General features: G+C 42.3%; 1 protein-coding gene across 9 annotated transcripts in view; it reads right to left on the bottom strand.

The window, feature by feature from the left end:
- Positions 1-4,698: 4,698 nt before the first annotated feature.
- Positions 4,699-12,886, bottom strand: part of LOC147642135 (zinc finger protein CONSTANS-LIKE 10-like) — a 31,143-nt gene continuing 22,955 nt past the window's right edge. For 3 of the 9 annotated variants that reach the window (XM_086803261.1, XM_086803256.1, XM_086803273.1), the window contains exons 5-6: positions 5,165-5,535; positions 4,699-5,084 (exon numbers count right to left, since the gene is read on the bottom strand). In XM_086803261.1, the coding sequence (XP_086659387.1) occupies positions 4,955-5,084; positions 5,165-5,535 (501 nt within the window). In that variant the 3' untranslated portion in view covers positions 4,699-4,954. The remainder of the gene's footprint in view (positions 5,085-5,164; positions 5,536-12,886) is intronic. The other 6 variants (XM_086803266.1, XM_086803275.1, XM_086803283.1 and 3 more) reach the window with 5 other exon arrangements.

A 12,886-nucleotide genomic window follows, 5' to 3' on the forward strand; every position in this document is an offset into this window, starting at 1 on the left:
ATCATCAGACAAAATCGAGCTATTATCATTCGCGAAGGACTGGGTAGTCATCTCTAGGTCTCCTTCCGAGAGGGGGAGCCCTTTGATCAAACCCCTTTCTTGGAAGTAGCGGACATTGGCCAACAATGGCTTAGTGTGACTGCCCCAAAGAGAAGAGGGGCAACCGGGTAATAGAACTCTGTAGTACATATTTGCCATCCAATTGATGATGACCTTTGAGTTCGCATTTAGCAACAAAGCACGAACCATTCCAATCAGGGCGCATCCAATTCCCATTTTTTCTAGGATGGCCAGATGAAGTCCCATTGGACTCTACCATATGCTTTATCCATATCAAGATTAAGAAGCATGTAAGGTTGGTTGAGGGCTAGGGCATAATCAATCCCACACTGAATGTTGAGGATCGCTTTGTGGATTTGCCAGCAATGAATAAACCCAAATTGGTTTGGGTCAACCACCCGGGGTAGAATGAACTTGATTCGAAGTGCAAGAGCCTTAGCAAAAACCTTATAGGAGGTTAGAGGATGCCAGTCTCCTACCGCTAGTCTGTGAGCTCGCTTTGGGATAAGTTTAATGTGCCCCCAGTTCACCTCCTGAGATAATTCTTCACAACTGCATGCATCATTGAGCATGGCTCATAGATCATAGCTAAGCAATGGGGGGGGGGGCCAAAAGTTCTATCAGTAGCCCATCTAGCCTGGGGTCTTTTCTTCACCCATCTTGCTTGGCAGCAAATCAAGCTCATTCTTTGTGAAAGCCCTACTTAAAACTACTAGGGAGGAGAGCCCACTATAGAGGTTATCCTTGATAAAAAGTTTTGTGATCTCTCTGTATCGAGCCTCTATGGATGGGGGTGACCCACTAATGGCAGATAGATGTGGGTGAAAAGTGCCACTATCTCACCCTCATTTTTCATGATTGAGCCATTGATCGTCATCAACCTACTTATTCTTTCTTGCTTGTGTTTCTCCTTGACTTTCTGGAAAAAGAAACTGGTTGGAGCATCACCCTTGGCTAGTCATCGTGTGCGGGAGCGGATCCTGATTGCTTCATCTTTGGCATTCGCTTGCGTCAGGAGGTAGGAGTCTAGGTTGTTAATCAGTGTGGTGCTGACTCGGTCAAGACCCTCCTATTGCAATGTTTGCATGAGGCTCTCCCTCAGTTTTTCAGCTATGGTGAGCTTGGCTCTCCCTACTCTTGCATTCATCCTACTATACTTCTTGCAAAAATTCATTGTATACTGAATGCATATGTCCCATCTCTCTAGTGGGGGCCCCACCTTGGGCTCTTGCTACCTCCCACACTATCTCAACCCCCAAGTCAAAATCGCTCTTCCCCAAGTGGGAAATGTTAAGCTTGAAGGGGGATCTGCACGGGGAAGAGGTCGGGAGGTCAAAGGAAACCATCAGAGGAGAGTGATCTGAGTAGCCACGATCAAGGAGAGTGCAAAGGTCCCAAGGCGGAACCCCCCACCAACCTCCGGACGCGTAGCATCTATCTAAGCGGGCTGCTCGCCAATCTTGCCCTCCTTGTTTATTCATCCACGTGTAACTGCATGTATCAGTCTGCCTACAGATTTACTTAACATCTACCCAGTTACATTTCTATATACATGTCTGCCATGCTTCCCTCTTAGCTCGATAGGTGTCCACCCAAGGTGGGAGTGATTAGTTGCTGCCTCAACCATGTTGAAGTCACCAATCATTATTACATCATCTCCCTCAAGTACTGCTCCTAATCTCTCCCAAAGGGTTTCCCTCTTTGTAGAGTCATTAGGAGCATACACAATGCAAAGAGTAAAAGGAACAGAGGGGTTCTTTACCTTTAGCACCAAAACATGTCCGTTCTCCTCCTTGAATTGCTCTACGTACATCCACCCTAGTTTGAGCAAGATGGCACTTCCTCCCGCTCGGTGGTGAGATTGAGGGGGTGGTCGCCTTCAATTTTCAGTTCCTGCAAACACAGAAAATCAGGTTGTAATGCATCAAAGAGATTTAAAACCTCTCTTTTCTTCCTATTGGGTAAGTCCTTATCTTGGGTAATAAGTCAGATGTTTGGTGGCTCTCGAGCCCATTGAGTTGGATATGTCGTAGAGCGTTTATATCTATGCATTCAAAGGTTAAAATCCTCACTTGGAACATCTAGGGGATGTGTTTGAAGGTTTCTTGGATACTCATAGTGTTGAGTTAAATCTGTATATGTTAATTGAAATGAACTCAACTCCCACAATACTCATCTTGTGCTATCTTATGAGTGTGTGATAGTTAATGCTTTACAATTATGCTAGGGTGAAGGGACCCCCCTAAAACTCCGTTGTAAAGTCAACCACAAGGAACTTAAAGTGGGTGGGTAAGAAGGTAATGGCAAAACTTCTCCAGTAGTGCAACCACCATGGCTAGAAACTCCGACTCAATAATGGTGTATTTCCTTCATGGTCAAAAATTCTCATGCTAGCATAATAGTGTTACGTGCACAGAAGCTCTATGTCTTCTTTTAGCCCTAGACACTGAGATAGGAACATCCTAGTGAAAACACAAATAGAGAGAAATGGTTGTGTATTCAATATATTCATATGATACAAAAAGGTACAATAGTATGTGGCCTTTAGCCTTCCAAAAAGAATAATGAAAAGCCTATCTATGACCTAACTCATTAGGGGAGAGAGATGTCTAACAATGAAAAATATTATGCCTTTCATAAGCTCTTGGCAACTAGGCCATCTAGTTGACCTACTGTCAACCAATTCCATGGATAATAATAATACATATATGCTCTCTCGACTTCATTTGCATGTTGTGCACTTGGCCAACTAATGTCCTTGCCCACAACGTGGTCTTTTGTACAAATCTAAGCCATAATCTAATGTTATTTGGTGTCCACACTAGGGATTAGCCTTGGATTAGACATGTCCATGTGCATCCACATGGCATTCCCTTCTGCTAAACTTGATGATGGAATTCCAACCTTTGATCCTGGATGATTGTCAGCATCCCCTCTCTCCATATATGGTCTCCCACATTCGTCATCTTTCCCTTTATGGCAACCTTTTCACTAAACACCTTGTTGTGTCTCTAATTTCACTCCAAATATGATGTAGAGATCTATACATGTGTTTCACTTTGTCCCCTTGTCTTCTTGCTTTGTCCTTGAACACAAACATGAATCCTTCTTCTTGAAACTGATCATGGTACCCTTGGCTCCACCCCTTGGATGATTTTCATTCCTGGGAGTTTCTCCATAAAAGCCTTCCTTCACAGCCCCAAATGGCTACCGACTCGCATGAAACCCTTTCCTTGGTCTTCGTAACACCAACCAACTTCTAGGGGTCTTGACACATATTGAGTTACTCTCCTTAGACATGTGCACTTCTTCTGGGACACTTTCAGCACTTAGCCTTGCTAAGCCTAATGCTGATATAATGTTGCATGGTCACAACCCCGTGTTAAAAGACAAGCCTCATTATAAAAACGTGTCACATAATCCAACAAACATTTTTTTAATAGAGCATTGATGTCTTTTTGGAAGTTCTATTTAAAGTATCTTTTAGGCAATAATTTATTCACAACCATTCATAAAATGATCAAGACAAAAAAGTACTACCCATCTTCTAATTGGATAACACCATATCAAAGAAGAGAAATGTAGCTCCAAAAAGTACTACCCATCTTCTAATTGGATAACACCATATCAAGGAAGAGGAATGAAGCTCCAAAAAGTTTACTCTCTTTAAGGACAATGGTATATTCATCCAACACAACAATAAAAGATATCTTTGATATTTTCATCAACAAACAAAATTATCATGCTTCACATCCAAGATTAGATTGGTTCATGAACAGATGCAAAAGCAAGTGATCAACTTCATGAGAGAATGAAGTTGATGACTTGATGTATACCTTAAATAAAGATGAAATAGTAGAGAATGTACAAGGCAAATAAGCAAACAATTGGATAACACCATATCAAAGAAGAGAAATGTAGCTCCAAAAAGTACTACCCATCTTCTAATTGGATAACACCATATCAAGGAAGAGGAATGAAGCTCCAAAAAGTTTACTCTCTTTAAGGACAATGGTATATTCATCCAACACAACAATAAAAGATATCTTTGATATTTTCATCAACAAACAAAATTATCATGCTTCACATCCAAGATTAGATTGGTTCATGAACAGATGCAAAAGCAAGTGATCAACTTCATGAGAGAATGAAGTTGATGACTTGATGTATACCTTAAATAAAGATGAAATAGTAGAGAATGTACAAGGCAAATAAGCAAACAATTGAAATAATAGAGGAAGAGCAAGCACATAGACCTGGTAAAGAGATAGTGGAAGAGAACATTCTATAGATAGTAAAGGTGATGATAGTGACAATGAGGAGAACATCCACAAGCTAAAATATATTCCTTTGTGCCAAAAAAAAAGAGAATACTAGTATTGTAATCACATGAAAGTGCAATAAATAATATTTTTAATAATTTTGAATCCATAGGAATTTTTGTCAACATAAATTAAAAATATGTATGGTTTTGTTTTTGTGTTTCTCTTTCTAAATTTAGAGATAATTTTTTACAAAGAAATTGAACAAGATTTTTAAGGCCATCTACAGTATCTTTCCAATATGTTTCACATTACTATTTTGTGAGCTTTCTAAAGTAATTTATTAAAGTGACATAACAAGGAGCCAAACAGAAAAATTAATATTGGGTTGATCAATCAAACCGAGAAGTTAATATTTATATATTGGATTGTTTCGAAGAACTTGCAAGTCCCCTTATGTGCTGAACTTCCACAATGGAATAGCTGATAGATACAACACCAGAAAGAAACATGTTGGGATGTGAGAAATTCATTATTACAGACCCATTAAAAATGATGCATCTAGTTCAGTAAGTTTATGCTTGCTTTACGCACAAGAGGATAATTGAAGCTGTCTTGCAGAAGAATTCCTGTCATGCGCTTCTGGATGCAGCAAGTGGATCATAATCATAGGCTTCCCCTGCCTTCACAAATCTTCCCTTCACACGTTTACGTACATCTGCACGAGTTTTACGAGACACATACCGAATCCTCTTCTCATATCTGTCCAGATAGAAATGCATGGCATTTATACCTCTTGAAAAAACAGAGATTTTATCCAGAAACACAAGCACCATGCATACCTCCGGTTTTTCTTCTTCTCCATGTATCGGAGCATGGCATTATCCCTAGCTTGAGCCATAGCTCCCATGTCTGCACTCGCAGGTCCCCATGAAGACTCATTCATTGAAACTAAAGATGATGCACCACAGTCAATACACTCGGTACTCTTGCCATCTGCACTCATCCCTGATAAAGACAAAGAAAGGGTGGTGCAAGTCGGTAAGACACAGAATGAATTTATGTGACTGCTGCACCCGTATAGTCCTTGATTTACATGAACTCCTGGATCTATGCTAACATAATTTTGCATTTGTCGGGCACCTGACCCCGATGGTTGAGAAGCCTGCATTTTCGATGAGATGCAGCTTGCTTGCCTCACCACATAAGCCTGCTGCAAGATAAGGAAAACATTTTTCACATAGCAGTAGCTAAACTTCCACAAATTTCAAAGTGAGCAAGCTATTCTCCCTCTCAGTACCAAACAATCATACACAAAGTGGGGCATGGTCTAAGCATTAAATAAGTTAATGGAATTGCCTGAAAGTTTAACGATATGCATCCTCAACTACACAGAGCCTCTGGCTTGGAGACTTCACTCAAGCTTTTGGCCTGTTCTTATGAACCGGCAAACCCACACAGATATGCAGCATTCATAAAATGAATCTCTCTCTCTCATATAGACCTATCATGACTACAGCACCTGAGTGTTCGATTTTTAATAATTGTCAATCCCTATAGCCTTGAGTCCCCTTTGTTTAGACACTGTTGTAACATGATTCTCTTCCTCTTGAATTTTATGATGGCATTGAATTGACGTTTTGGCTTTTGTCACTAGTTTCGACAGAGATTATTTCCACTCCCTCGAGGCAATTACCCCGGGAGACCCTTATCTGGGTGTGACAATGACCAAGTACCCCGGATAGGGGTCTAGGTACTGTGGGACCTGCCGCGGGGCTCACCCACTAACAAACCTTCAAACCTGGCGGGTTTCTGAGTAGGAAATGCCATACCCCTTGGGGCATCGGCTCATGGGTGCCCCCCCCCCCCCCCCCCCTCCCGTGTGGAGGTTCCGTGTCTCCCTTGCATTTCATCGCCACTTTAGGCAAGACAGGCCTGCCCCCTCTCTCCTACATTGTTCAGGCTATACATCGATGAGATCTCATCGTTCGTGGACAGATTTGGGGGGGGCAGGCTCACAGCTGGCCCAAGCAGTTGGGGACATTCTGATGTTTGCAGATGACATAGTCCTTATCTCTGACTCTATGGAGGGGCTACAGAGAATTTGGATGCATTACAGCGGTTTTGTGATGAGAGAGACTTCACGTTAATCTTGGCAAAACCAAGGTCATGGTCGCTAACACTTCATACCAACAGCGAGCAGCAGATATTTTCTATACAGAGGAGCCTAGATGGAGTTTCTCATCTTATGTTTACAGTGACCTTCACAGATGTGATCTTCTCCAGCCAAAGAGGCCCACTTCACTAGAGGATACATAGCTCTGGCCCGCCTGGAGAAACAATGCTTCGAGGACCACTTCCAAGAGCCCTGCATGTAGTGTTGGCTTTTGGGCACTTTGGTGTGCCCTCCTACAGTGATGTATGGTGGGAGATAGAAGAGGAGGATTGGAGGAGGGCAAAGAGATTGCCGGTGATGATGCTTTCGCACATGCTCCGAACTAAGCCGGCAGTGCCGTATGAGATTATCTTGGCGGCCTACTTGGCATCATCTAAAGCCAACGCAATGCCTGATGATTAGTGCGAACCTCAAAGTCTCACCCATGTAGGAAATGTTTTCAATAGTTCAGGGCCTAGATCGCCATCGCAAGGAGTTCCTGATCATAGACCAAGTAATTCTTCTCTGCAAGGATCAGCTTACGAGACACGTAAGCAATTGGATGACCATTCTGCTCTAAAATAGCTCCAATGGTGATGTTACTCGCATTGGTGATTTACCCCGAAATGAATCATCCCATAAGGCAAGTGCTAAATAATAAGGAACCTCTACTAAAGCAACCCTTAGGTCCTCGAAAACCTGCAGTCTATGCGGAGTCATATGGATGTGCTACCTATGAGTCTTGACACCCTTGAGCAAATATATGAGAGCTACCGAGAGGTCAGAAAACTTGTCGATATGGGTGGAATATGCCTAGCAAATTTCCACAAACCATCGTACATCATATGTTGTTTCAAGAATCTCATAATTCAGGATTTCTGCCACTTTGCAAGGATATAATCGGATGCCATCAGCACTAATAATATATCCAAGGTAATGAACCTCGAACAAATAAAACTCCATTTTTTTTTCATTGAAATAAAGCTCATTGCTTTCTAGCAACTTCACACTTTTTCGGCGCCAATGTCATGTTGCTCTACTGTAGCTAAAAATATAAGTATGTCATCCAAGAAAATAAAGACACTTTCCAATCAAGTCCCTAAAAACACGCATCATCATGCGGTTAAATGTCGTCGAGGTGTTTGTCAATCCGAAGGGCATGACCACAAACTCTTTGTGGGTCCATTGAAAGCGAAATGTTGTCTTGGGAATGTGTGATATGCAGCGGAAGTCTTTGTATTGGAAGATCCTGTCACACAAATGCTCACACCGTCTTCTGTATCCTGAGTTTCGCATGAGTTTAGCAATCCATTTCAATACTTCAAACTTTAAAGAGATGAGAGAGAGAGATATGAGAACTGTACACCAGATTGGGTCCCGAATTACCCACTGAAGGCTATCCCGATAACGAGATAGTATTTGCTTTATTTCTTTAGAGAGAATGACTGTGAACAGTAGATAAGCCAAACGCAAGATCTCGGAGGATTGGAGAGTGGCTGATTTGTACACTGCTGTAGAAACACCTCGATGACTTGATCTCGAGCCTATGCACTCTTCCCAAGGGCATGAGGAAGGGCTGCACACCTGAGGCTGAGAGAATAAGAAGGTGGACTGTTCTACACTATGTTAGAATGCTGAAAACACTTATGAATGCTGTGTTACCTTCACCAGATGACTACTGCATGCGTGGATGATGCATAGAAGGCTGGACACTGATGCAAACAACAGATTCAGGGCTGGAAACTGCTGTAGACTGAATCTTCAGGGCTGGAAACTGCTGTGGACAGAAACGCAATCCTGTAGAGAGGCTGTGGGACTGAAACGCAAACGGAACTCTGTTCTATATCGTTGGAGAATCTCCTTCACTGTGCGAGCAAAAGGGGCTCTTCTTATCAGCAACTTAGTGTTTCTCTGATAAAACTTGATTTCTTGTAGAGCCCTATGCCCTTGGCGCATCCTTCTCCTTGGAGCTCTCTGTGTTGTGTTAGTGCGTTGGCGAGGTTGGGACTTCCTTGGCTTGAAGCTCGACCCTGTGTCTAATGTTAGTGTGCCCTCAACGTGATAAAACTGTCCTCTAGCTCACTGCACATCATCATTATTGATACGCTTGACATTGTGAATCACCTTGAGTGCTTGTCCTAGAAATGCGTCTTTTACAACCTGACGGATTGCTTGGTACCCTTTCATGCTGATTCCAGCCGCATCACAAGCATGTTGAATTAATGAAGAATTGATGGAGGTGGTAATCTCGCTCATTACATTGCTGACAACAGCTTGGCGTATTTTAGGATGATGAGGGTCAGTAATAATTGAGAGAATATCCTTGGTATTCAGAATGGCTTTGACCAAATCCTTCCATCTCTCTTCATTAGAACCACACACCTCTTGCAGAAAATTCCTGGCAGAACACAAATCATGACTATTTTGTTTGAATCACTGAGTGCATAATGAAAGTTTATGTTACTTTGTTGTACGAATCCTTTTCTTCCGTGCTCCACCTTTAAAACGCAAGAGATTCTATACCAGCCAATGTCTTTTTGCGTTCACGAGCACCATTTGGCGTTTCTTTGAGTCGTTTGATAAGTTCCTCTAGCCTTTGAATCTTTGCATCCTTCTCCACATTCTCTGCGAGGATCTCTTTCATTTTATCTGATGCTGTTTTAAGTTCTTCGTAAAAGGCTGAATTGTGATGCTTGCAATTGAGATTGGAGAATATGGGTTTGCCAAGCTCCACTTGTAGTCAATCCTCTGCAGTATCCTAACAAGCCAAGCTCTCCTTTACCAACAAATTGCATAAAAGATGATAAATTGCGGAAAGGAGGGTCAACTGGATAGAGATGTCCATCAACCCAAAGATCTACATTTTTCTCCTTAGCTATCCTATGAGCTTGGACAGATTGTGCATCAGTAGGATGGGTTTTTTTAGAGCTGCCATACTCTTCAGGAATACGAATGTATAAATCAACCTTCCGTTTTCTAGCTTCACAAGGGGCTATACAGACAGCTTGCAAAGGCTCCATAGCTAAGCAGAGGAAGAAGCTAAAGCAGAGAGAGAGAGAGAGAGAGAGAGAGAGAGAGAGAGAGAGAGGGAGTGAGTGAGAGAGAGAGACTGTTAAAACTTTGCTGTTGAGAGAGAGAGAGAGAGAGAGAGAGAGAGAGAGGGAGTGAGTGAGAAAGACTGTTAAAACTTTACAGGTTTAACACAAATCCGTTTTTCTAAGTAAAAAATGATATTTTTGATATACAAATATACTAACATGGAGTTTTTTATCAATAAATTATATTTATGAGAAAAATTAAAAAATAATAATTTTTTGGGGTCCCCACAATTTCGGGATCTGACAGTTAGTTATGTTTATGGAGTTGTGGAGACCTGACAGTTAGTTATGGATGTACTGGCTCCTGACAGGCTTTTGACGTGACCCTGAATTACAAGCTTTTTGGAGGAAAAAATTTATTTTCATCATACATATTGGTTGGGTGGTGTTTTTTCCATCTCAAAATATAAAAAAGTAAAAAATAAAAAAATTTCACTTTTTGGAGCCCACCTAAATACGAGAATGGTTTGCTGATGTGTGGAAGGGAGATATGGTGGGAGTTAATGAGAAAGGAGATTTCAAACTGACAAGAAAGATTCAATTTATAGAGAGTGAAGATAAAAAATTCAAAAAGTAAAAGAGAAAGTATGAGAAAAGTCAAAAAGTAAGAGAGAGAGTATGAGAATATTCCCTTTAAAAAGTGAAACTAGGGGAGTATGGCTGATGTCGCAAGGCAAAAAATAGGGGTCATCATAGCCTTTGTCTCCCTTAAGCCCAGCTGTTTAAGCTCTAATTCCTTAAAATTAGGAATCCTTAGGAGGCCCTTTTTGGGTCCAAAAAATTCCTAATGCAATCCTACAGTTTGCCAATAAAATTTTGAACTTATATTTCTAATTAGGCATATCTGACAAGGACAAGAAAGAGCAGTTCCTTTATGGCCTTGACACAGTTCCTTTATGGCCATGACACACAAATCCAATGGAAAGTGCATATGTTTAGGCCAGCCACCTTCGAGGATGCACTCTCACTTGCCCAGAGTGCTGAAATAAAGTACGATGGCGGAAAGCCCAAGACTTCCTAGCCTTCCACTCCCAAGGCACCCGCAAGGTTGATGTGTACGTACTGTACGTAATGTACGGTACGTATTTGTACGTTGTTCCGTACAGATAAAATTTTTGTGTACGTAAAAATACGTACCATTGTAAAAAATATCAATCTATATGGCATTTCATATCAAAATAAACATAAAAAGATCCAAATACATTTTAAATTGTGAGAGAGACCTACAAGACAATCTAATAAGGTCTTTGCTAATTGTACTCGTGAGCTCGAAGTTCCAATACTTGCACTGTCATCTACGCGTGCCAGAACCAGCTTGGGTCGGCGTATTAATAACACGGATGACATTGGTTTGCTCCTGCCAGTAGGGGTTGCATGGCTTCGGCATATTGGATCCTGGAAGCTGTGTGACACAAAGAAAGAGAGAGAGAGAGCTTAGAGCATACTCCTAAGGAAGAAAGAGAGAGAGAGAGAGAGGGAGAGCTTAGAGCATACTCCAAAGGAGGAAAGAGAGAGAGAGAGAGAGAGAGAGGGAGAGGGACTCGGGAGGGAGCGAGAGAGAGACGAGATTAATCATGTAGTACATTGGCCGCTTGCGGTTGAGAGAGAGAGAGAGAGAGAGAGAGAGAGAGAGAGAGAGAGAGAGTACAGTACGAGACAGAGATGCATCATGAGGAACCAAGGCCATGAGCGAGAGAGAGCGTGAGAATTACCTGGTTGCAATGTGCACAGTGTGCAGGGACAGAGCGAAACAGAGCATTGCAAGCGAAATTCCGAAATAAGCCCAAATTCGTACGTTGAAGGTCAAAAAGGGGGTTTTTTTAAAAATAAACGTACGGATCGATCCGTACGGTACGGATCGATCCGTACGTACGTACGGCTGCAACCTTGGGCACCCGCCTCGGGGAAAAGGCCAGAACCAGATGGAGTCTTCCCCAAGACAGAGTACGGGAGTCTCTGGCTCCAAGAACCACCCAAGCTTACTCCATACTAGAAAGCTCAGGCAAGCAAGACCAGTGGGAAACTGAGTACTAAGGAGACAACTCAGTACAACAAGGAGGGTAGGTGTTTCTTTTGTCACACAAAAAGACACACTTATAAGAATTATTCCTAGAAGACTTCCACTCCATAGACGACCACCCCAGCCTTTCCCTAGAGACCCCAGCGGCTGTTCCTTCTTCTTCGGATTCTAGTTCTTCGGTTGGTGCAATTGTTAGCCAAGAGCTTGAAGATAAGAAGAAGGGTGCCCAAGACCAGGGGTATGAGCGCAATGAACTGCTCAAGACCTTTGGCTACATAGGTGGCCAGAGAGACATTGTCTTGTTTGACAGCGCCAGCACGAAGGATGTGGTCATAGGACAGGCTGCTCGATGAGCCTATTTCATCCTGACTTCGGTAGACAAGAAGATTGATGGATTTAGCACACGAATGAGCATGAAGTTTGAAGCTCAGGGTTCTAAATTACTGATTCAGGACATAGAGTTTGTGTGAGATTTTATAGTTGTCCCTCTTGTAGGAGCAGACATAATTCTGGGAATTCAATGGTTTCACAAGTTTCAGCTAGATATTGATTGGGACATGCACACATTTCGGATTATCCAGAATGTGTCCAAAGCCCCACTGACGATTAAATGTGAGCCAAGAATCTCGAACTTTCATCTCATAAGCCACTTGCAGGCTAAATGAGAAATCTAAAAAGGCACACAATGTGCAATGATTTATATGCAGACTACCCAGATAGTGGCCAGTGCTTCAGAGAAGTACCACGCTCTCCATGAAAAGTTTCAGAAGATTTTTCTTATGGACAATCTCCCTCTCCAGCTCCCCCCGTCTAGACCAGAGGACCACAAGATAGACCTCCTTCCAAGCTCGGATCCCCGAGCAAGTTTCCATACCGCTTGTCCAAGGCAATGGAATTGGAGTTGAACCGCCAACTCCAAGAACTGTTGCAATCTGGCTTCATACGCCCAAGTGTGTCGCCATTTGCAGCTTCGATCCTGTTCGTACAAAGAAAGATAGGTCTTCTCGATTGTGTGTCGATTATCATACACTCAATAAGCTAACTATATCAAGAGTAAGTTCCCGATGCCTCGAATAGATAACATTCTCGAGAGGTTGAATGGAGCCAAGGTGTTCTCGAAACTCGATTTGAAGTGTGGGTACCATCAAGTGAGGATTGTTGAGGGGGACATCCTCAAGACAGCCTTCCATACGGAACGGGCTCACTATGAATTTGTGGTCATGCCTTCTGGCTTGACGAATGCCCCAACCACATTGAACAGCATGATGATGCGGATCTTTAGGGACTTAAT

The sequence above is a fragment of the Cibotium barometz genome, chromosome 1, assembly GCF_041138505.1.
Source record: "Cibotium barometz isolate CiBa-2024 chromosome 1, ASM4113850v1, whole genome shotgun sequence".
In the NCBI taxonomy this organism is placed as follows: Eukaryota; Viridiplantae; Streptophyta; class Polypodiopsida; order Cyatheales; family Cibotiaceae; genus Cibotium; species Cibotium barometz.